General features: G+C 38.1%; 1 protein-coding gene across 1 annotated transcript; it reads left to right on the forward strand.

Moving 5' to 3' along the window:
- Positions 1 to 12,983: 12,983 nt before the first annotated feature.
- On the forward strand, positions 12,984 to 14,584 carry LOC147340863 (protein BEX2-like). Its single transcript, XM_086386953.1, has 3 exons — positions 12,984 to 13,092; positions 13,536 to 13,613; positions 13,949 to 14,584. Exon 3 carries the CDS (start codon positions 13,954 to 13,956, stop codon positions 14,338 to 14,340), a length of 387 nt encoding a protein of 128 aa, XP_086243079.1. The 5' UTR covers positions 12,984 to 13,092; positions 13,536 to 13,613; positions 13,949 to 13,953; the 3' UTR covers positions 14,341 to 14,584.
- The last annotated feature ends 10,740 nt before the right edge of the window (positions 14,585 to 25,324 follow it).

Raw genomic sequence — 25,324 nt, forward strand, 5'->3', positions numbered from 1 at the left:
CAGCTACAGCTATTAGACAATAAAGGAATTAACATTGGAAAGGAAGAAATAAAGCTGTCACTCTTTGCAGGTGACTTGATATTATATGTAGAAAATACTAAAGATGCCATGAAAAATTATTAGAACTATAAATAAAATCAATAAACTTGCAGGGTGCAAAATCAATATACAGAAAACCGTTGTATTTCTATATACTAACAATGAACTATCAGAAAGAAATTTAAAAAAAGTGATTCTGTTTGCAATTGCATCAAAAAGAATAAAATGCCTAGGACTATATCTAACCAAACAGGTTAAAGATATGTACTTAGAAAATGACAAGATGTTGATGAAATAAATTCAATATGACACAAATGGAAAGATATCCCATGTTTATGTATTAGAATAATTAATATTGTTGAAACTACCATACTCCTCAAGGCAATCTACAGATTCGATGCAATCCCTATCAAAATCCCAATGGCATTTTTCACAGAACTAGAACAAATAATTCTAAAACTTGTTGGAAACAAAAAGGCCCCAAATAGCCAAAACAATTTTGGAGGTGTCATGTGCCCATTTCAAACTATACTACAAAGCTACAATCATTAAAACAGTATGGTACTGGTACAAAAATAGACACATTAATTGAACAAAATAGAGAATCCAAAGATAAACCCATATTTATGTGGTCAATCTAAAACAAAGGAGGCAAGAATATACAATGGGGAAAGACAACCTCTTCAATAACTGGTGTTAGGAAAATTGGACAGCTATATGCAAAAGAATCAGCTGGATTACTTTCTCACATAATATACAAAAATCAACTCAAAATGGATTAATAACTTAAATATAAGAAATGAACCCATAAAATTCCTATAAGAAAACATAGACAATGATCAATTTGATATTGGTTTTAGGAATACTTTTTCAGGTATAGTATTCTCAGGCAAGGGAAACAAAAGCAAAAATTAACAAATGGGAGTACTTCAAACTAAAAAGCTTATGCATAGTGAAGGAATCTGTAACAATACCAAAGGAAGCCTACTGAATGGGAGAAGATACATGCAAACAATATATCTGATGAAAGGTTAATATTCAAACTATACAAAGAATTCATACAACTCAACATCAAAAAACAAAAACCACTCAACTCTATTAAAAATGAGCCAAGGACTTGAATAAGATTTTTCCAAAAAAGAAATACAGATGGCCGATAGACACATGGAAAGATGCTCAACATCACTAATCATAAGGTAAATGCAAATAAAAACCACAATGAGATATCACCTCACATCTATCAGAATAGCTATTATCAGAAAGACAACAAATAACAAGTGTGGAGAGGAAGTGGAGAAAGGAGAAACCTCGTGCACTGTTGGTGGGAATGTAAATTTGTACAGCCCCTACAGAAAACATCATAGAGATTTCTCATAAAATAAAAAAAAAATAAGTGTTTGTTGTTTTAAGCCCCTAAGAATTGGGATTATTTGTTACATTGCAATACTAAACACAAACAGTTGAACAATAAAAAGGAACAAACTGATGTAGGCAATGACATGGATGAAGCCAGACACAAAATAATATGTACAATATGATTCTATTTATACAACATTTCTGAGGAGGCAAAAACCTATATATAGTAATAAAAATCAGTGTGTTTCCCAGAATAAAATTTATTGGAGTACTAACTGCAAAGGGGCAAATGCAGTGGTGATTATACACTTGTTGTATGATCAGCAGTTGGAGTATACATTTGTCAATACTCACCACTCATTCAAAATTTGTTCTCCATATGTGTACAATTTAATGTATGTATATTACATCTCTAACAGTTGTTTAAGGAAAGGTATCAAAACAAAATCAACACAAGATGAACCTAATGCCTTTGCAAATAAGGAAATCGATTTGGACTGTAAAAGACTATACAAGAGCCCCTCAATTGTTATAGTTCTGTAGCAGTTTTATCCTAGGTGGACATTGCTTGCAGGCTGAGTGAAAAACGCAATGATACTTTCAATCAGTTCAGTTCAGTCCCTCAGTCATGTCCAACTCTCTGCGACTCCATGGACTGCAGCACACCAGGCTTTCCTGTCCATCACCAACTCCCAGAGCTTGCTCAAACTCATGTCCATTTAGTCAGTGATGCCATCTGATATTTTGAATAATTGTATGCAATTGCAGAACAAAGAAATAAAAAACTATATATAAATATATATATATATATTTATGTATATAATATAAATACAAACTGGGAAATCACTGTGTCACTTCATGTGATAGAATTAACAACCCTGATTTTGTTTATTATGAGGTCATTAGGAGACCCTGAAATCTCACCATCTCTGCTCTATCATGTCTTGAATCTTGAAAAGGTGTCTTAGATTTTACTCATGCCAAAAAAAGAAAACTTGTAGGTTTTAAAGCATTTTTATTATAAGATATAGCCCAGAAACATTTAAAATGTATAGGTCAGTGAAATATTATGAGGTGAACACTTTTGTAACCATAATTCAGATCAATAAATAGAACTTTTTCAGCTACCCTAGAAGCCCTTCTAGGTTCCCCACCTTATATGAAACTTCCCCTTTTCCCCCTAGAAGTGAGAGTTGTTCAGTGACCCCACGAACTGTAGCCTTCCAGGCTTCTTGTCCATGGAATACTCTAGGCCAGAATACTGAAGTGGGTGGTCATCCCCTTCTCCAGAGGATCTTCCCAACCAAGGCATCGAACCCAGGTCTCCTGAATTGCAGGCAGGTTCTTTACCAGCTGAGCTACCAGGGAAGCCCTTTCCCCCTGTAAGTAACTACTATTCCTACTTTTATAGTAATCACTTTCTTTGGTTTCTTTAAGGTTTTATCTTCCAAATGTGCATAACTGTACACTATATTCTTGCTCTTTAAAAAAGTATGTTTATTTAAAATCTCTTAATGTAGGCTTTTTCCTCAGTCTCTCTCTTTTTTTTTTTTTTCCTTACAAATTATCTGTGGAAGAACTCGGACTTTTCATTTGTAGGATTTCTCACAGTCTGGATTTTGCTAACTACCACTCATGGTTCAACCTCATCCTCTTTCCTCTAATCCTAAAAATCAGCAGCTGTATCTAGCAAATTAAAATACTGACTCCACAATTTATCCTTATCCAAATAATACCATTTGGTAACCACAGGTCTATGGGGGCCAACTTGACTTTTATAGCCATATATTTTATAGTCATCTTTGAGTGAGAGCTTGTGCCTTTAACACTAATTAATCCAACCTATCCAATAATCTCTAGTCATTATTTCTTGAAATTTCAAAACCTTGTCTGAATGTTATCCCTCTGATAGCCAGTAAGCTTCCATCTTCCTTTACTGTGACAGCTAAATTTGTCATAATGCTGGTTTAGGCCCTTCTGACTTTGCATCTGAACTATTATGGCACACTATTCTCTGGTGTTCTTCCCTCATCCTCTCTCTTTCCCCTTTTGAGAGGTTTTAGTAAAGTGTCCAAGGTTATACAGCTGGTTAGTATTGAGTCTGGGGGCCAACCCAGGTTTTAGAATGAAGACTGTCTCCATATACCCCTATGTTCTCTCCTGTATTCTCCGTTCAATTACCTTGTTCACAGTTGAATCAATTGATATTTTGGGGCCCCTTCAGATACCCAGCACTGCCCTGTGTGCTCAGAGGAGGGAACTACCCTGGTGAAAAATACACTCTCTCTGGGTAGACCAAATACCCCTTCGCATGAGGCCATTTGGAGAAAGCTAAAGGAAAGGGTGAACTGCCAAGCCTATAGGAGCTAGAAGTTAGCAATGGCCAGATTGGCTTGAAATATACAAAGCCTCAAAGACGAAAAGGACCATGACCTGGGCCTCAGCGCATGGGCAGGACCTAGAAGCAGGGTGGGAAAGAGGGGAGAATTGTCTGACTGAAGCCAGGCCTGCTATGGTTACCACTAATTACTCTGGCCTATGTCATGCTGCCTTGTGGGTACAGGGCCCCTTCAGTTCAGTTCAGTTCAGTTCAGTCGCTCAATTGTGTCTGACTCTTTGCGACCCCATGAATTGCAGCACGCCAGGCCTCCCTGTCCATCACCAACTCCCAGAGTTCACTCAGACTCCTCCTTTATAGGTGTTTAAGTCTGTTGATGATATCTATGGTCTTAAAGCAGGTTAAATGCAAGCTCTTTATGACATGAAGTCAGGAAGTTTGTGCTCTGCACTTCTCCAAGGGCTTTCTTACTTATTTCCAGGTAATAGAACTGAATTTTTTCTTTACTTTTATGTATAAAACTCAGGCATTTGCATTTAAAATATGGGTGCCCCTTGAGCCCATAAATTTATTTCTAGGTGTCTATCCTAAGGAAATAATCAATGATGCTCACAAAAAATTAATATGACAAAATTATAGTAAATATGGATGATCAGAATCTCTGTATACCACACTAATATTTACCCAGTTGACTTTTCTTAGACATAGAGAAAACTTTAGTTTGCTCTAAACAGAGTTGTGTGGATGTAGTATCCAAGATGATCAACTTTACCAAAATTTGGCTGATGATTGTTAACTTTATTGTCATCCCTCCTTTTACCCAAGACTGCTAATTGTCCCTAGTGACAATTTTCCCTATCTTCCTCTAAATGACAGGATTTCTTTTCCCAATGTTTTAGAACTCTTGATCACTCAGCTAGAAATTACATTCCCTACACTTTCAGCCTGTCTTGTAACTGAAAGCCTGTCTTGTAATATGAAGTACAGTATGTCTTTTTTTCAAGTTCTTTGCAATGGGATATGAGCAGATGTGGAACATGCAACTTCTGTATCACTTTTAAAAAGGGGGACTTCCTGCTGGTCCAGCAGTTAATACTTCACCTTCCAGTGCAGGGGGTGTGGGTTTAATCCCTGGTCAGAAAGCTAGGCTCCCACATGCTTCATGGCTAAAACAAAACAAACAAACAAAAAACAATAGAAACAATTTTGTAACAAATTCAATAAAGACTTAAAAATAGTCCACAGTTTGCCTACTATTTTGTCTTTCCTCCTCCCTGTGTCCTAGAACTCAGATGAAGAATAAAGACAACGCTCTTGGAGATAGCAGAGCAACAGGATAGAAGGCACCTGACTTCATACAGCAGACAAATTCACCTGCTCAAAAGTCCCTTTCTATCTCTAGACTATTTTGTATGAGAGAAATACACTTCCCTCTTATTCCCATTGTATATTCCCATTGTATTTTGGGGGTCTCTATTACAGTGGTTTATCTTGTATCTTATTTTTTTTTAAGTTTTATTTTATTTTATTTTTAAATTTCAATAAAAACACTACTATATTTTTATTAACACTTGAGTGTATGGCAATGCTTTTATCTTTTTTTTTAATTTTATTTTATTTTTAAACTTTACATAATTGTATTAGTTTTGCCATGTATATCTGTGGTGGATTCATTTTGATATCTTATATCTTAAACAAACTTGTGAAGAGGGTGATAGATTTTCCATGTGGAAAGGAAGAATTTTTCCACATCACTTTTTTCTGAAGCATGAAAAAATGAGGCTAAAGTGAACTAATAATATATGTTGTGCCTGTTTCCTAGTTTGTTATTTGCTATGTTTGTTTCTGGTGGTTTTATGTATAGAAATTGCTTGTTTTAATATTGATTATATAAGAATATTCAGAAATAAGGACTGATTATATTTTATTTATTACATTTTATGTTTATATGTATATGCATATAGATTAATATTACAATCCCATTGAATATATTATTTCTAATCTACTTTTCTATTATTTAAAATGTAAATCATGAAAAGCATTCTTTATCATCAAATATACTTTTACAGTGTATTTTTATTGTTTAATAGAACTCAGTTATGTAGACAGGCAATGACTTGTTTGAGCCTATTAATCTACATTTGTATATTTTGTTTTTTCTATCATTTTGCTTTGTTTTACAACAAAGAACATCTTTATGTGCAATTCTTTCTACACATGCTTATTTTTTTCTGTAGAATAGAATGTAAAGAATTAAGTGACTATATCAAACAATATGGACATTTCATATAATAATTACTGTCAAATTGTTCTCCAGAAAGAATTACCAAATTATAGATAAACTTTAAGTTCCTAGGGAGCTACATTCAATATCTTGTGATAAACCAAAATGGAAAAGAATGTGAAAAAGAATGTATATGTAAATATATATATGTATGTATAATGGAATAATTTTACTATACAGTAGAAATTAATACAACATTGTAAATCAACTGTACTTCAATAAAATAAATTTTTTAAAAGAATGTACAAAGTTACATATCCACCAATAGTGTGCACTTTTTTTAACAGTTTACTATGAGAAGAATGGTGTAAGTTTGGCATTTAAGGAACTTCTTAAAAGAGTAAAAAATACATATGTAAAAGTGCCCAAATTATAAATATGTAGCTCAGTAAAATTTTACAAACTAGAACCATTTAACAAACACTCAAAACAAAACAAAAAAGCCAGAACATTAACAACACTGTAGAAATTCCATTCCAGTCATTACCCAAAAGTGTCCAGCATCATAGATTGCTATGCCTGTGTCAAAATCCATACAGACTCATATACGTTCCTCTTTTTCACTCTGGCTTTATTTCAGTATTTCCATTTTATGTTTGTGAGAGCTATTCATATTATGTGTAGTTGTAATTTGCACATTTTTATTGCTGAATAATATTTCACTGTTCAAATACACAGTTAAGCAATACATTTTCCTGATGAAGAACATTTGGGTACTGGCTAATTTTTGGCAATTTAAAAAGTGCTATTATGGGCTTCTTTGGTAGCTCAGACAGTAAAGAATCTGCTTGCAATGCAGGAGACCTGGGTTTGATCCCTGGGTCAGGAAGGTCCCCTGGAGAAGGGAATGGCAACCTACTCCAGTATTCTTGCCTGGAAAATCCCATGGACAGAGGAGCCTTGTGAGCTACAGTCCATGGGTTTTCAAAGAGTTGAACATGACTAAGTGACTAACACAGATTATGAACATGTGTGTAAATGTTGTTTTGCAAAACAATGAACACTTTTTATTATGGGTATATGTAGAATGAGAGTGCTGGGTCATAGAGTATACATATGCTTACCTTTATATATTTTTCAAACAGTTTTCCAAAGTGGTAATACCAGCTCTAATTGTACTTGTAAATCACTTGTACACTTGTTTTTTTGTCTTTGTTAGCTTAGACATTCTGGGTGGCATTTAGCAGTATCACATTTTGGCTTTAATTTGCATTTCCTGCACACTAATGAAGTTGAGCACATTTTCACAAATGTATTAGACATTTGGATATTCTGATTTTTGAGCTGTTATTTTAAGGTGTTCACTCATTTTTCTATTGGATTGTCTTTTTCTTATTCAATTGTAAAAGTTATTTACACTCTATAGATACAAATCACTTCTCAGATATATGTTACAAAAATATTTTCCTAGTTTGGGGCTTGCTTCTTTATTATTTTGATGATACCTTTTGAAGAATAGAAGTTTCTAATATTAAAAAATACAATTTGTAATATTTTTTAATCCTTGTTATCAGTCCTTTTTGTGTCCTTTCAAGAACACTGCCTACTCCAAAGTCACAAAGACGACTTCCTGTGTACTTTGCATTAGAACAATATTTCTACCTTTCTCATTTAGATCTGCAATCCACTGGGAGTTTATTTTTGGGTATTACTTAAGGTGGAGTTAATAAACATTTTTCACACATGGATATTCAACTGATCTGCTATGACTTAAAAAAAATCCTTATCCATTGCACTGTCCATCTTTGCCATAAATCAAGGATAGTATGTGTAGGTAAGTTTCACGTGTGTATGTGTGTGTGTGTGAATGAACATATATATGTTAATATTTGAGACAATATCATACTATTTCTTCACTATAGCATTGTATTAAGCTTGGTATCTTGTATGGAAATCTTGGAGTGCTCTTCTTCAAAATTGTCTTGGTTGTATTGGTTCTTTATTTACATTTTCATATACATAGTTGGGATTCTGCTTGTCAACAGAAAAATAATCTGCTGAGATTTTATATGGATTGCATTGAATTTATGGATCAATTATGCAATAATTGACAACTTTAAAATATTGTCTTGCAATCCATATTTCTACACTTATTTAGGTCTTCTTTAATGTTTTTCAAATTTATTTTATAATTTTCAGTGTAGAGGTCTTGCAAGTATTTAATTATGCTTTCCCTAAATATTTGACTTTTAGTCACCTTTTTCAGTATAACTTACATACAATAAGATACACAGGCATTTTAATTATACAGTTCAATGATTTCAACAAACGTATTTGCTAATGGAGTCACTACCCCATCAAATTAGAGAACATTTCCCTCAGCTGAGAAGGTTCTGTTACACCCCTTTTACAGTCAGAAAAGTCACAAGTTTCAAGTCAGGCAAACATTGTTTTAATTCAATTTACATCAATATAATTTAGTTTTGCCTCTTCTCAGTTCAGTTCAGTTCTTCACTTGGTCATGTCCGACTCTTTGTGACTCTATGGACTACAGCAAGCCAGGCTTCCCTGTCCATCACCAACTCCTGGAACATGCACAAGCTCATGTCCATCGAGTCAGTGATGCCATCCAACCATCTCACCTCTGTCATCCCCTTCTCCTCCTGCCTTCAATCTTTCCCAGCATCAGGGTATTTTCCAAGGACTCAGTTCTTTGCATCAGGTGGCCAAAGTATTGGAGCTTCAGCTTCAGCATCAGTCCTTTCAAAGAGTATTCAGGACTGATTTCCTTTAGAATGGACTGGTTAGATTTTGCAGTCCAAGGCACTCTCAAGAGTCTTCTCCAACACCACAGTTCAAAAGCATCAATTCTTCATCACTCAACTTTCTTCACAGTCCAACTCTCACATCCATAACATGACTACTGGAAAAACCATAGCTTTGACTAGACTGACCTTTGTTGGTAAAGTATTGTCTCTGCTTTTTAATATGCTGTCTAGGTTGGTCATAGCTTTTCTTCCAAGGAGCAAGCGTCTTTTAATTTCATGGCTGCAGTCACCATCTGCAGTGATTTTGGAGCCCAAGAAAATAAAGTTTGTCACTGTTTTCATTGTTTCCCCATCTGTTTGCCATGAAGTGATGGGACCAGATGCCATGATCTTCGTTTTCTGAATGCTGAGTTTTAAGCCAGATTTTTCACTCTCCTCTTTCACTTTCATCAAGAGGCTCTTTGGTTTTTCTTTGCTTGATGCCAGAAGGGTGGTGTCATCTGTATATCTGAGGTTATTGATATTTCTCCCGGCAATCTTGATTCTAGCTTATGCTTCATCCAGCCTGGCATTTCACGTGATGTACCCTACATATAAGTAAAACAAGCAGGGTGACAATATACAGTCTTGATGTACTACTTTCTCAACTTGGAATCAGTCTGTTGTTCCATGTCTGGTTCTAATTGTTGCTTCTCTACCTGCATACATATTGCCTTTTCTAGAACTTTATATAAATAGAATCACGCAGAATGCACTATTTTGTATCTGGTAAGTTTCCCTAAAACATCTATTTCTGCCTTATTGACTATGCCAAAGCCTTTGACTGTGTGGATCACAATAAACTGTGGAAAATTCTGAAAGAGATGGGAATACCAGACCACCTGACCTGCCTCTTGAGAAACCTGTATGCAGGTTTGGAAGCAACAGTTAGAACTGGACATGGAACAACAGACTGGTTCCAAATAGGAAAAGGAGTACATCAAGGCTGTATATTGTCACCCTGCTTATTTACCTTATATGCAGAGTACATCATGAGAAACTCTGGGCTGGAAGAAGCACAAGCTGGAATCAAGATTGCTGGGAGAAATATCAATAACCTCAGATATGCAGATGACACCACCCTTATGGCAGAAAGTGAAGAGGAACTCAAAAGCCTCTTGATGAAAGTGAAAGTGGAGAGTGAAAAAGTTGGCTTAAAGCTCAACATTCAGAAAACGAATGGCATCCGGTCCCATCACTTCATGGGAAATAGATGCGGAAACAGTGGAAACAGTGTTAGACTTTATTTTTCTGGGCTCCAAAATCACTGCAGATGGTGACTGCAGCCATGAAATTAAAAGATGCTTACTCCTTGGAAGGAAAGTTATGACCAACCTAGATAGCATATTCAAAAGCAGACATTACTTTGCCAACTAAGTTTCGTCTAGTCAAGGCTATGGATTTTCCTGTGGTCATGTATGGATGTGAGAGTTGGACTGTGAAGAAGGCTGAGTGCCGAAGAATTGATGCTTTTGAACTGTGGTGTTGGAGAAGACTCTTGAGAGTCCCTTGGACTGCAAGGAGATCCAACCAGTCCATTCTAAAGGAGATCAGCCCTGGGATTTCTTTGAAAGGAATGATGCTAAAGCTGGAATTCCAGTACTTTGGCCACCTCATGCGAAGAGTTGACTCATTGGAAAAGACTCTGATGCTGGGAGGGATTGGGGGCAAGAAGAGAAGGGGACGCCAGAGGATGAGATGGCTGGATGGCATCACTGACTCGATGGACATGAGTCTCAGTGAACTCCCGGAGTTGGTGATGGACAGGGAGGCCTGGCGTGCTGCAGTTCTTGGGGTTGCAAAGAGTCGGATACGACTGAGTGACTGAACTAAACTGAGCTTTCCCTACATATGATATTTTTTCAGATGCATCTCTGTCATTGCTTGTACCAATGCTTTGTCCCTATCTATGGCTTCAAAGTATTCTAATGCATGAATGCATCACAATTTTTTTTATTCATTTCTTGATGGACTTTTGGATTGTATCCATTTAGGGGCTATCATAAATGGAATTGCCATGAGCATTCCTGTGCAAGTCTTTCTGAGGAAATATATTTTAAATTCTGTTTGGGAAAATTCCTTAAGAGTGGAATTTCCAGGACAGATGGTTAAGTGTAAGTCTAACTTTTCAAGAAACTGTTAAAATCTGTCAAGGTGATTGAACTTCTTACCAGCAATGAATGAGAATTCCAGTTGACCATATCCTCAAAAATACTTAAGATTGTCGGACTTAAATTTTAGCTACTCTGATGAGTATGTGGTGATATTTTATTCTGTATTTTTTTTAACATTTTCCTGATGATTAATGAGATTGAGCATCATTCCATGAGCTCATTGGTAATTGGTATTTGTACTTTTGTGACATTTTTGTTAATTCTGATCTTTTTAAAAATTTTTCATATATTATTTATTTTGATCATTTTTAATTGCATTGGTACCTTCTTATTTTTAAATTTGAGTTCTTTATACATCTCTGGATATAAACCTTTTGTTGGTTACACATATTATAAATATTTTCTCCCAGCTTCCCATTTCATTTTTTAACCATATCTTTCAAAGAGTAGAAGTTTTTAATTTTTGTAAGTCCAGTGTCTGTATACTCCACTATCTGTAAAATTACATCATAAGTCTGGAACTTAGATAATGCAATTTTCCAGATTTGTGTTTTTCTTTTCAAAAGTATTCTGCCTGTTCTAGGCCCTTTGCGTTTCCATATAAATTTTGGGGGAGGGTAAGTTTGTCAGTTTTGGAGAAGGAAATGGCAACCCACTCAAGCATTCTTGCCTGGGAAACATCATGGACAGAGGTGCCTGGTGGGTTACAGTCCATGGGGTCGCAAAGAGTCGGACAGGACTTAGCAACTAAACAACAAAGTTTATCCATTTATATGAAGCTGCCTGCTGCAAGTATGATTTTAACAGCACTAAATTTAAGTCGTGTCCAACTTTTGCCACCCTGTGGACTGTAGCCCACCAAGCTCCTCTGTCCATGGGATTCTCCAGGTAAGAATATTGGAATAGGTTGCCATTTCCTTCTCCAGGGGATCTTCCCCATCCAGGAATGGAAGCCAGGTCTCCTACATTGCAGGCAGATTCTTTACCAACTGAGCTAAAAAGGAAGCACTGAATTTATAGATCAACTTAAAGAGAATTAATATCTTAACAGTACTGATTTTCTGGATCAAGGACCATGGTTTATCTTCACATTCATTTTGATTTTAGCTTTTTTCGGTGGTGTTCTGTAGTTTTCAGTGTATAAGTTTTCTTCATGTTTTCTTAAATTTACCCCAATTCCAATTGTTCATTGCTAGCATACAGGATCACAACTGAGTCTCTGTATCTCTATAACTACAAGTCTGCTAAATTAAATTCTTAGTTCTATAGTAGGTTTATTGTAGATGCCTCAGGAATTTATCAACATGATCATGCGACTTGCAAACAGACATACTAACTGCCTTTTGAATCAGAAATTTGTGACGGAGTTTCTACTGTTCTTTTATTTCTGAAAAACAAACAAGGCTGTACTGTGCTACAAACTTATTGGCTCACTTCATGGAAGGGACCCTCACAAGAGGAACCATCAGCTGCCCTGTCCTTTCCCAAGTTCTAAAAATGTAGCTGCCTGTAAAGTCTATATTTATATAACGACTTAGCAGAAGAAACAGGTGTTTGATTTTTTTCCCCCAAACTTTAACCCTTTTCCAAATAAAAACAACGATTTTAAAAAGCACACTGACTCCTGTTTAAAATAAAGGGAACCAAACAGAGATATTAAGAATTTTTCAAAATCCAGGCTCCTAGGCTCTTTTCCGGACCTATTTCTTCTATCCGTTTTAGTGGCGGAAAAGAAAGACTGGAAGCAAAGACAGCAGGTGGAAGGAGTGTCCTGGGAACAAGAGGGAAAACCCAAGTCCTCAGAAGAGAAGTGGGCATGGCCATCAGCCCTCTGGGAAGGTACTACCCTTCCGAGGCCAGAAGAGAAAGACCCAGGAATACATAAAGAAAGGAGAGCTCTGAGGCCGGCTTCTGGATAAGTGTCACGGGACCGGGCGGTGGGTGGGGCGGGTAAGAGTGGGGTGCAAGGGGAGGTGTCCCCGCCGGGCTCCGGCTCTGCGAGACCCCCGGCTCGGGGTAGGAGGGGCGGGGTGAGGGCGTGGCCTTCCGCGGTGACACATGCCCCACGTGACCGGGTGGCACAGAGTCTTGCACGCCCAGCTCTTGCGTCAGACCCGACGGTCACCCTCTTGCTTCTTGGTACCTGCTCCGCCTGGCACTGAGGGGAGTGCGGGCCGGGGCGGCCCCCAATAGTGGCAGGCGCGAGGGGAGCAGGTAAGGGACCCGGAGTGGGGTCTGCAAAGGTGGCGTGGGCGAGCGGACGCGGCCTACGGACCCTTCCTCTGGGGTCCTGTTGCCCCAGAGCCGAGACTGCAGCTCCCACACCCCCCGCGGCCCAGCATTTGGCAGCCGAAAGCGGCAGGCCTTCCAGGCGGCTGTGGTGGAGGGCGGGCCGGGAGACCTTGGGGCAACAGCCCCTTGCGAACACCTGCCTCTAGCACCATAGCAAGCTTTTCCCACAGCCCCGCCCCACCCCCGATCTTCTTGGGGTGGAAAAAATGGTGGTCGATGCGGGGTGTGGGGGCTGGGAAGGGGGCGGCCGAGCGTGGGAGCGGGGCACAATGGGTGGGGGCCGCTGGGGGTAGGGGACCCGGGGCCGGGAAGGGGCCGAGCGCCCGGCTGCAGCAGGCCCCTGCCCCCACCCCGATCCTCTGCAGGTCTGCGAGTCGAAGTGTTGCAGCGGCACACTTGCAGCAAGAATCGGGAGGAGCAGGAGACAGCAAGGATAGGCCCAGGTCGGTGCGAGGGACAGTTGGGCGGTGGGGGGAACGTGGGGAAAACCCTAAGACTCCAAATGCTCTCTGCAACCCCGTCCTCCATTTTGGTGCCTGCAGAGACCTGGGCCTGGATCGGCAGGGAAAATGGTGGGTTGGGGCGCAGGAGGTGGGGAGTGCTCGGACTGGGGGCCCCCTAGAGGGCGTAGGAGGCCTCTCAGGTGGGAAAAGGAAAATTTGCAAAGCCTTTGACCACCAGGACTGGGAATCTTGAGAGGTGCGTAGTAGGGCCTCTGTCCTCGGTGCTGATCATTTCACCCAGAAAATAGTCCCTTGTTGCGTCTTTTGTCTCCTAGGAGCAATGGCGTCCAAAGAGGAACAAGCAGTAAAAAATCGCAACATGAAAGATGCCAACCAGGAGAATGAAAAAAAAGATGGAAAGGATCAAGATGCTAATAAAAGAGAACCTATGGCCCTCCTTTCGGGTGCTAGTGAATATTATGTACCTAGAGGAAATCGTAGGCGGTTCCGTGTTAGGCAGCCCATCCTGCATTATAGATGGGACGTGACTCAGAGGCTTGGCGAGCCACAGGCAAGGATGAGAGAAGAGAATATGGAAAGGATTGGGGAGGAGGTGAGGCAGCTGATGGAAAAGCTGAGGGAAAAGCAGTTGAGTCATAGTCTGCGGGCAGTTAGCACTGACCCCCCTTACCATGAGCATCATGATGAGTTTTGCCTTATGCCTTGAATCCTGATGTTTTCCCTGAAGTTAGGAGACACTTACTTCCTAAACTTAGATGTTCTTGACTTACCTTTGTTGTAAAGGTTTTGGTGTTAAACTTGTTTCTTGCGCGTTTCCTATTACCAGCTTCTAACTGAATGTTCTGTTTTTGACCCAATCTATAAGTTTCTGTCAGCAGGAAGGTTTTAACTGTTGCATGGAGAAATGTTCATTATATATTGTGAAGTTAATAAAGCAGTTTAAAAAAGCATTTTGTTTTTTTTTTCCTTAAAATCGTATATGTTTTATATATGAACACACCATCTAAGAATATATAAAGTAAAAGTATCTCTTTATGGTAGAACTATGAATAATTTTAATTTTCTTATCTCTACTTTCTCCCTCTTTTTTTGTTTGTCTGCATTGGAAAATTCCCAAATGATGCTGATTGGAGTACTAGATCTTACCTTTTCAGTATCACATTCACAGATAATTTCTTATATTTTTCACAGAAATGGAAAGCCATGTTCATTGTCTATCAGATTTATCAATTTAGAACTGTCAGAGGGCATCCTCATCTTAAAGATTAGAGGTCCTGGTGACCCACATGTTACACCCTCCGTGTACTTAATTTTTTATTTTTGGCTATGTTTTGCATCTTGTGGGATCTTAGTTCCCTGACCATAGACAGATTGAACTAGGGCTGCAGCAGTGAAAGTGCCAAGTCCTAACCACTAGACTGCCAGGAAACTCCCTCCATTTTCTCAGTTTTCAAAACAATACATATTAAGGAAAGAGCAGGTTGACCACTTGATGAAAGTTAATGTGAGCACTTTTAAGTACTTGTGACAAAATCTTGTTTTTAGCTTACCTCAATCTCTTATTTAGAATTATAAACCTAATAACAATGAGACATACCTCTTTAAAAATCATAATGTTTCTCAGCACGATGAATATAATAATCACCTCCCAAGCCTTTTGTGTGCACTTGATGAGGCAATAAGTCTGTAAGCTTTCTTTAAGCTCTTAACTGCCGCTGGGAGATGCATGACCCAACCCTTTAGATATTACCTTCAGTTATGTGAGGGACGTTCCCAAAGCCTAGTTGTCCCGGTACTCACAAAGAAGTTCAATAGGCTAAAGGGTAAGTGGGTACTTCCATTCCTCTGCTGTTGTACCCCATTGCCACCTTCTTCCCAGGTTGTTGATGTTCAGGAGTCCTTAAGGTGAGAAAGTCCTACTATGTCTCTGGAATTCTGAATGAATTGAATCCTCACTCTGTTCTATAAACTGTGCATAAATCCCTTCTCCCTGTTATGCTTCCTGGAAAGACCCTGTCTTTGCCAAGTGCCTTCCCAAGAATCTCCCTGTTTATGATACTATGCAAGATGTGTGAGGGGACAGCTCACTTAACAATCTGAGAAATCCTCACATCACCCTCGTGAAACCTATGAAAGTAAAAAATTATCCTATAATGAGTCCACGGGGTCACAAAGAGTCAGACATGACTAAGTGAACAACAATATTGAGTTAGATGCCAGGAGATCATGTCAGTGAATTCAGTAGATACCCAAATGTGGAGTTCTTTATGAGAAGATTGACTGGAGGACTATTGGGTTAGTGTCCCAAAAGAAAATGAAGTTGCCATGCAGTTTGCTAAGTAGGTGAAATACATATTATGTATGAAGAGAGTCTTCTGTGGAAATAAACTTAGAAGTTAGGATTCTAGAATAGAAGTTGGCAAACCACAGCCCATGAGCCAAATTTAGCCGCCTGCTTTTTTTTTTTTTTTTTTTTGGCCAATGAGCTTAGAATAAATTTTACATTTTTTAGTGGTTGAAAAAACATTTTGTGACATGTAAAAATTATATGAATCCATAAAGCTTTATTGGAATACAGACATATTTATTTATATATTATCTATGGTTGGTTTTGGCTTACAGTGGCAGAAGTGAGTAGTTGTGAAGAGATGTTATGGCCCACTTGTAAAGCCTGTGTACTTATTTGACCCTAATAGAGAAAGTTTGGTTGGTTGTTGCCTAAGCTTCTTACATGGAGCCTAACCACTCACATACTACACCATTAGATGCCCTTTCAGATCCAAACACTCTGTTAAGAGCCAAGGGAAGGTGGTTAACAGCATTCTGTCCAGAGACTAGAATCCTAAACTCATCCTTTTCTGAGGCTGACAGGGCACCTTGGATCTACCTATACACAAAGAGATGTACACCTATACACCTATACCCCTCTGCTCTAGAATATAGCATTACAATAGAACTTCCAAATCCAAAGGGGAAAGTGGCTAGGCAGGTGAAAATGGCGTGTAACACAGCAAACCCCAGACATCATGAATCAGATGCCTAATCAATTTCAAAGCCCTTCCTCCTCCAGGTGCTTGAGACACAAGGTATATTCATATGAGACAGAAATTTATAAAGAGAAAGGCTAAAGTTGAAAAGACAGGAAAACAAATGAACAGAGAGGCTTATGCCCATCAGACTTGTCACTCTTTTTCTTCTTCTTTTTAAACTGTATTTTTTGGCCACACCTTGCCACATTAGGGTCTTAGTTTTCCCAACCAGGAATTGGACCCACACCCCCTGTGGTGGAAGCACAGAGTATTAACCACTGAACTGTCGGGTAAGTCTCTTAGACTTATCAGTCTTGATTGCCAATGTTTGCACCAACTTCTATGGAAAACAGAAGCATTCTGGCTTTCTTGGCCTAAGGATATTCAGCATTTCCTTCATGAAGAGAAATTGGAAGTTCACATGTGAGTGAATTTATAGTATGTTTTGATAGAAGGTTAGACATGCATATACCCCCAAAACTGTATGTCTCTTTGTATATAGGTAGATCCAAGGTGCTCTGTCAACCTCAGAGAAGGATGAAAAGGATTCTAGTCTCTGGACAGAATGCTTTCTGTTAACCACCTTCCCTTAGCTCTTAACTGTTTGGATCTGAAACGGCATCTAATGGTGTAGTATGTGAGTGGTCAGGCTCCATGTAAGATGCTCAGGCAACAAACAACCAGCAGAAAGTGACCAAAAGACAATAAGGAAACTGGGCATGAAGTTCCCTTGAAGGGAACATTCATATCTAAGACCTGGCTGTATTTGCCTGTTGACATCATTTCTATGTGGCGAGCTTCCTTTTCTCCCTCAGTGGCCATTCTTCACAAAAGGGATAGACAAATTCTTCTCATAAATACCTAAAAAATCTAGCAAAGAGAAGACAGTGAGATTAGAGGGTGTGCCCTTTGTTATCAAAGAAAAGGGTGTTTAAGAAAGTTTTGAGATGTAGATATGAATTGGTCATTGAAATTTTAGTATATCATGTATATCTAGTAGATATCTGATGGATGAAACACTGAGTAAGTATAGATTTACTGTTTGTCAGCAAATGACCAACAAGGATACATGTTTGAACCCTTATGTACTTCAATAACATTTAAATAATAATGTAGATAATATAACATTTGAATACAAATAATTGCTGGATTTTTTTCTTAAAAAAATAAAATCTATTGAAGGAAATTCAGAAAATAAACTTAAGGGCCACCCTGTGACCAAAGAAAGCTATGCAGTTTGAATTTTCTAGCCAGAGGCAGAGCAAGAATAGTGCACAGATACTGGACTCTTTCAGCAAGTCCAGATACATATGAAATGCACTTTGGTTAGAAGTGAAACAAGTCCTGAAAAATTAACCATCATTTGAAACATCAAGCCACATTTATGCTTCAAATGAAAATAGAGTAACAGGGACTGGATTTAATTCCCTATAACTGAAAAAATGAAAATGTGGACAAAATATATAAAACAACAATTTTCAGTTACTGAACATTAGACAGTGGAGGGAAAAGTTCTCTGAGAGAGGGGTAACAATATAAGCCTTCAAATTGCCCCCAACTTACTATGTATTATAGGATTTACAACACATGTAGGAGTAAAATGTATGTCAATAGTAGTACAAGGCCAGGAAGTGGGGAATAGGTGTACACAATTTTAAAGTTCTTATTCTATACCTTAATATCACTTGAAGGTAGATTCTGAAATGTTAAAAATGTATATTACCAAAATAGATAAAATGGAATCTTCAGAATACACAAGAAAATGTTGGAGGGAAAAGAGAAAAATAAGAGCAGATGGGACAAATGGAAACAAATGGCAAGATAATTGATTAAAATTCAAACATGTCAATACCAATAATCACTTTAATGTAAATGGTCTAAAGACCTCAATTATAAAGCAGATATTATCAAACTGTATAGAAAAGGAAGACATAAATATATGCTGCCTATAAGGCCCTGATTTTAAATTTAAAGATACAAATTGATTATAAGAAAAAGAATGGAAAAAGATGAACAAGCTTACCATCAATTAGAACAGGGCTTGAGTGGCTATATTGATATCAGTTACAATAAATTTCAGAGAAAAGAATAATACCTAACAGGCTACAGTCCATGGGGCCACAGAGTTGGACACGACTGAGTGATTAACACTAACACATCATGGTCATAGAATGTCATTACATAATTTTAAGTGGTGAGTTTGTCAAGAGGACATAAAATCATAAATATTCACATACTACAGTGCTTCATGTAAATTGATAAAATGACAAAATTTTATCATATTAAATTGATAAAAATGCAGGATAAAAACACAAATCCCAATTACAATCATAGATTTCAACACCTTCTCTAAAATACTGATAGAACAAGTAGACAGAAAATCAGCAAGTACATATGACTTGAACAACACTGTGAACCAATTTACCTAGTTGACAACTGTAGAACTTGCCACCAACAACAGTACATTTGTTTCACATGCACGTGGAATATTGACCAAGATAATCCATATACAGGACCATAAAATACACCTCAATAATGTTCAGATCAGATCAGATCAGATCAGTCGCTCAGTCGTGTCCGACTCTTTGCGACCCCATGAATCACAGCACGCCAGGCCTCCCTGTCCATCACCAACTCCTGGAGTTCACCCAGACTCACGTCCATCGAGTCAGTGATGCCATCCAGCCATCTCATCCTCTGGCGTCCCCTTCTCCTCTTGCCCCCAATCCCTCCCAGCATCAGACTCTTTTCCAATGAGTCAACTCTTCGCATGAGGTGGCCAAAGTACTGAAGTTTCAGCTTTAGCATCATTCCTTCCAAAGAAATCCCAGGGCTGATCTCCTTCAGAATGGACTGGTTGGATCTCCTTGCAGTCCAAGGGACTCTCAAGAGTCTTCTCCAACACCACAGTTCAACAGCATCAATTCTTTGGCACTCAGCCTTCTTCACAGTCCAACTCTCACATCCATACATGACCACTGGAAAAACCATAGCCTTGACTAGATGAACCCTTGTTGGCAAAGTAATGTCTCTGCTTTTGAATATGCTATCTAGGTTGGTCATAACTTTCCTTCCAAGGAGTAAGCGTCTTTTAATTTCATGGCTGCAGTCATCATCTGTAGTGATTTTGGAGCCCAGAAAAATAAAGTCTGACACTATTTCCACTGTTTCCCCATCTATTTCCCATGAAGTGATGGGACCGGATGCCATGATCTTTGTTTTCTGAATGTTGAGCTTTAAGCCAACTTTTTCACTCTCCTCTTTCACTTTCATCAAGAGGCTTTTGAGTTCCTCTTCACTTTCTGCCATAAGGGTGGTGTCATCTGCATATCTGAGGTTATTGATATTTCTCCCGGCAATCTTGATTCCAGCTTGTGTTTCTTCCAGTCCAGCGTTTCTCATGATGTACTCTGCATAGAAGTTAAATAAACAGCGTGACAATATACAGCCTTGATGTACTCCTTTTCCTATTTGGAACCAGTCTGTTGTTCCATGTCCAGTTCTAACTGTTGCTTCCTGACCTGCATACAAATTTCTCAAGAGGCAGATCAATAATGTTAATATGATTCAAATCATAAAATATATACTGAACACAATAGAATTAAACAAGAAACTAATGACAGATCTCTGAAAATTCCCCTAATATTTAAATTAACATGAAACAATACAGATCTAAATAACTCAAAGAAGAAGTCAAAAGGGAAATTATAAGATACTTTGAATTGAGTGAAAATGAAAACTAAGCATATAATAATTTGTGATATGACAAAAGTAGTACTTGGGAAATTTTATAGTATAAACACTTGTATTGGAATAGAAGAAAGCCCTACAATTGTTCAATAAATGGAAATTTTATTTAAAACACTTCTTCTGGAGGAGACTATAGGTCAAGATGGCTTTAGTGGTAATTCTACCTATCATTTAAAGACGCATGCATGCATGGTCAGTAGCTTCAATCATGTCTGACTCTTTGCGATCCTGTGGACAGTAGCCCACCAGGCTCCTCTGTCCATGGGATTCTCCTCACAAGAATACTGGAGTGGGTTGCCATGCCCTTCTTCAGAGGATCTTCCTGACCCAGGGATCAAACCCTTGTCTCCTGCATCTCCTGCATTGCAGGCAGATTTTTTACCATTGAGCCCCCCGGGAGGCCCCATTTAAAGATGACATAACACCAAGTCTATGCCAAATCCTTAGAAAACTGAAGCAGGGAGAATACTTGCAACTCATCCTACAAGGCTAGAATTATCCAGATAACTAACCAGACAATTATATTACAAGAAAAGATAACTAAAACCAATATCCTTCATGGACACATATGTAAAAATTCTTAACAAAACTTTAGTAAAATCTAGTTCAATTATTGGACTTGGAAGAAAAGCTATGACCAACCTAGACAGCATATTAAAAAGCACAGACATTACTTTACCAACAAAGGTCCGTCTAGTCAAAGCTATGGTTTTTCCATTTGTCATGTATGGATGTTAGAGTTGAACTATAAAGAAAGCTGAGCCCCGAAGAATTGGTGCTTTTGAACTGTGGTGTTGGAGGAGACTCTTGAGAGTCCCTTGCACTGCAAGGAGATCCAACCAGCCAATACTAAAAGAAATCAGTCCTAAATATTCATTGGAAGGACTGATGCTAAAGCTGAAGCTCCAATACTTTGGCCACCTGATGTGAACCGACTCACTGGAAAATACCCTGATGCTGGGAAAGATTGAAGGCAGGAGGAGAAGGGGATGACAGAGGATGAGATGGTTGGATGGCATCACCAACCTGACGGATATGAGTTTGAGCAGGCTCCGGGAGTTGGTGATGGACAGGGAAGGCTGGCGTGCTGCAGTCCATGGGGTCACAGAGTCGGACACGACTGAGTGACTGAACTGAACTGAAATGAGTTCAATTATATATAAAAATTACAGTACAACATCACCAAGTAAGGTTTATCCTAAGGATTAAAAGCAGGGTTAGTATTTGAAAATCATAATTCACCATATTGACATAAAAAAGAAAAAATAAACATATGATCATCTCAAGTGAGAATGAAAAAAAAACTGCTAAAATTTAGAAACTGATTACTGATTAATACATTAAGGACCAGAGATACATTAATATGTCTTTTGTTACCTGAATGTTATTGACTGGAGATGTTTCAATGTTCACTTACATAACAAATTGCTGACCACAGGCATTAACTTTTGCAAAAATCCCCCCATCAATAATGTGTTAAAATACTCAGCAATGAGGTATAGAAGAGACCTTCTTCAACCTGATACATCTATGAAAAACTTACAAAATGATATGTGCCTACAGGCTAAATGTTTTCCCCCTAAGACAAGAAACAAGGCAAAAATGGACATTTTTACTAATTAGAATCAACATTGTACTAGAAGTTCCAGCCAGTACAATAAGAAAAAGAAATAAAAGTAATACAAATTGCAGAGGGAAAAAATAGAAACATCTTTATTCATAGAAAACAAAATTATCCATATAGAAGATGCTATGTAACATACTAGAAACTACTAGAGCTAATAAGTGAGTTTAGAAAAGTTTCAGAATACAAGATCAATATACAAATATATTTCTAGTTTTCTGAGACTGCTGTGACAAATTACCATAAACTTGGTGACTTAAAAAAACTGAGATTTATTCTCTCACAGTTCAGTACGCCAGAGTCCATATCAAAATGTCACTAGTACTAAGTTCTCTCTGAAGGTTCTAGGGAACAAAATCCTTCCTTACCTCTTCTAGTTTCAGTGGCCCTAGACATTCTTTGGCTTGTGGCAGCAACTACAATTTCTGCTTTTCCTCTGTGTGTCCTTTCTGTCTCTTCTGAGGATATGTTATTTGGATTTAGGGCCCATCATGATTCAGTATGATATCACTCAATTCTTAATTATATCTGCAGAGACCCTATTTTCAAATAAGGTCACATTCTGAAGTGCTGAGTGAACATGAATTTTAAGGAAAAATATTCAGCTCTCTACAAGTAATGAGTAGCAGAATAAAATTTAAAACAATGAGTAGCCAGAATAAAATTTAAAACAATGTCATTTACAGTAACATTACAAATATGAATTATTTAGGGTTAAATTTGACAAAAGATTTTCAGGATCTGCACACTGAAAACTATAAAACATTCATGACAAATTAAACCCCAGCAATTTTTAATACAAATCGACAATCTGATTCTAAAATTTATATTAAAAAATCCAAAGAACTGAGAATAGTCCAGATGACTTTGAGAAAAGAAACATTTTTGAGAACTTAGACTACCTTCTTACAAGACTTATAAAGGTATTATAATAGAACAGTGCTGTATCAGCATAAATATAGACAAATTGATCAATAAAACAAAACAGTCAAGAAATAGACTTATATATGTGCTTTTGACAAAGCTTCCAAGGCAATTTGATGGTAGAATAGGCACTCTTTTCCATATCTGGTGTTGGAACTAGTTTCAATTGAAATTTTATTAATGATCATGATCACAATCACCACCACATCGTCATTAGAAAAACTTTATCTCACATCATATAAAAAGTTGAGTCAAACTTGTCAAAGACTGAAATATAAGGTAAAACATAAACTTTACAGAAGAAAACACAGGAGAAACTCTAACACTTTCAGTATGTAAAAAATTTTAAATTAGAATTAAAAAAACCTCTAATAGAAAACAAATCAATATATTGGACTTCATCAAAATGAAACCTTTCTCATCAAAAGCCATTTTGATGGCAATGAAACATGCATAATATCATATATGAAACGAGTCGCCAGTCCAGGTTTGATGCACGATGCTGGATGCTTGGGGCTGGTGCACTGGGATGACCCAGAGGGATAGTACAGGGAGGGAGGAGGGAGGAGGGTTCAGGATGGGAAAAACGTGTATACCTGTGGCAGATTCATGTTGATATATGGCAAAACCAATACAATATTGTACAGTTTTAAAAAAAAGCCATTTTGATTCTCAGAGATGGACAGAGACAAACTGTTAGAAATCCCAATTTCTCTTTATAACAACAAATAAGGACACATTCTAAGAGAGTACAAGTGTCTTGCCATATATCTGATAAGCTGCAGGACCATAACTAAACGTGAGCTGGATTTCAGTTTTATTGACAGCAAAAAACTGACCTGCAGACTTCTAGTTCTGGATAAGATAGAGCTGTCCCATCCCTTCCACACCTTTAATCTTACAACTAAAAAGCCATAGACAGTCAGTTAGTTCAGTCGCTCATTCGTGTCCAACTCTCCATGATCCCATGGATTGCAGCATGCCAGGTTTCCCTGTCCTTCACCATTTCCAGGAGTTTGCCCAAATTTATGTCCATTGAGTCAGTGATTCCATCCAATCATCTTATCCTCTGTTGTCCCCTTCTCCTCCTGCCCTCAATCTTTCTCAGCATCAGGGTCTTTTCCAATGAGTCAGCTCTTCGCATCAGGTGGCCAAAGTATTGGAGCTTCAGCTTCAGCATCAGTCCTTCCAAAGAATATTAAGGACTGATTCGCTTTAGGATTGACTGGTTTGACCTCCTTGCAGTCCAAAGGACTCTCAAGAGTCTTCTCCAACAACACAGTTCAGAAGCATCAATTCTTCAGCACTCAGCTTTCTTTACGGTCCAACTCTCTCATCCATACATGACTAAAGGAAAAAACTAGAGCTTTGACTATAAGGACCTTTGCTGGCAAAATAATGTCTCTGTTTTTTAATATGCTGTCTAGGTTGGTCATAGCTTTTCTTCCAAGGATCAAGTGCCTTTTAATTTCATGGCTGCAATCATCATCTGCAGTGATTTTGGAGCCCAAGAAAATAAAGTCTGTCATGCTTTCCATTGTTTCTCCATCTATTTGCCATGAAGTGATGGGACCAGATACCATGATCTTCATTTTTTGAATGTTGAGTTTTAAGCCAGCTTTTTCACTTTCCTCTTTCACTTTCATCAAGAGGCTCTTTAGTTTTTCTTCACTTTCTACCATAAGGGTGGTGTCATCTGCATTTATGAGGTTATTGATATTTCTCCCAGCAATCTTGATTCCAGCTTGTGATTCATCCAGCCTGGGATTTCACATGATATACTCTGCATATAAGTTAAATAAGCAGGGTGAAAGTATATAGCCTTGCTGTTCTCCTTTCCCAATTTGAAACCAGACTGTTGTTCCATGTCCAGTTCTAACTGTTGCTTCTTGACCTGCATACAGATTTCTCAGGCGGCAGGTAAGATGGTCTAACCCTTGCTTTTAGAATTCTCCACAGTTTGCTGTGATCCACACAGTCAAAGGTTTTATCATAGTTACTGAAGCAGAGGTAGATGATTTTCTGGAATTCTCTTGCTTTTTCTATGATTCAAAAGATGTTGGCCATTGATCTCTGGTTCCTCTGCCTTTTCTAAATCCAGCTTGAACATCTGGAAGTTCTTGAGTCATTTACTGTTGAAGCCTGGCTTGGAGAATTTTGAGCAGTACTTTGCTAGCGTGTGACATGAATGCAATTGTGCAGTAGTTTGAACATTCTTTGGCATTTCCTTTCTTTGGGATTGCAATGAAAACTGATCTTTTCCAGTCCTGTGGCCACAGCTGAGTTTTCCAAATTTGCTGGCATATTGAGTGCAGCACTTTCACAGCATCATCTTTTAGGATTTAAAATAGCTCAGCTAGAAT

The sequence above is a fragment of the Bos grunniens genome, chromosome X, assembly GCF_055505025.1.
Source record: "Bos grunniens cultivar Pamir isolate PY7600 chromosome X, Bosgru_T2T1.0, whole genome shotgun sequence".
In the NCBI taxonomy this organism is placed as follows: Eukaryota; Metazoa; Chordata; class Mammalia; order Artiodactyla; family Bovidae; genus Bos; species Bos grunniens.

What these genes read in the sequence shown, in the direction of transcription:
- LOC147340863 (XM_086386953.1), top strand. Translation starts at nt 13,954, where the DNA reads ATGGCGTCCAAAGAGGAACAAGCAGTAAAAAATCGCAACATGAAAGAT.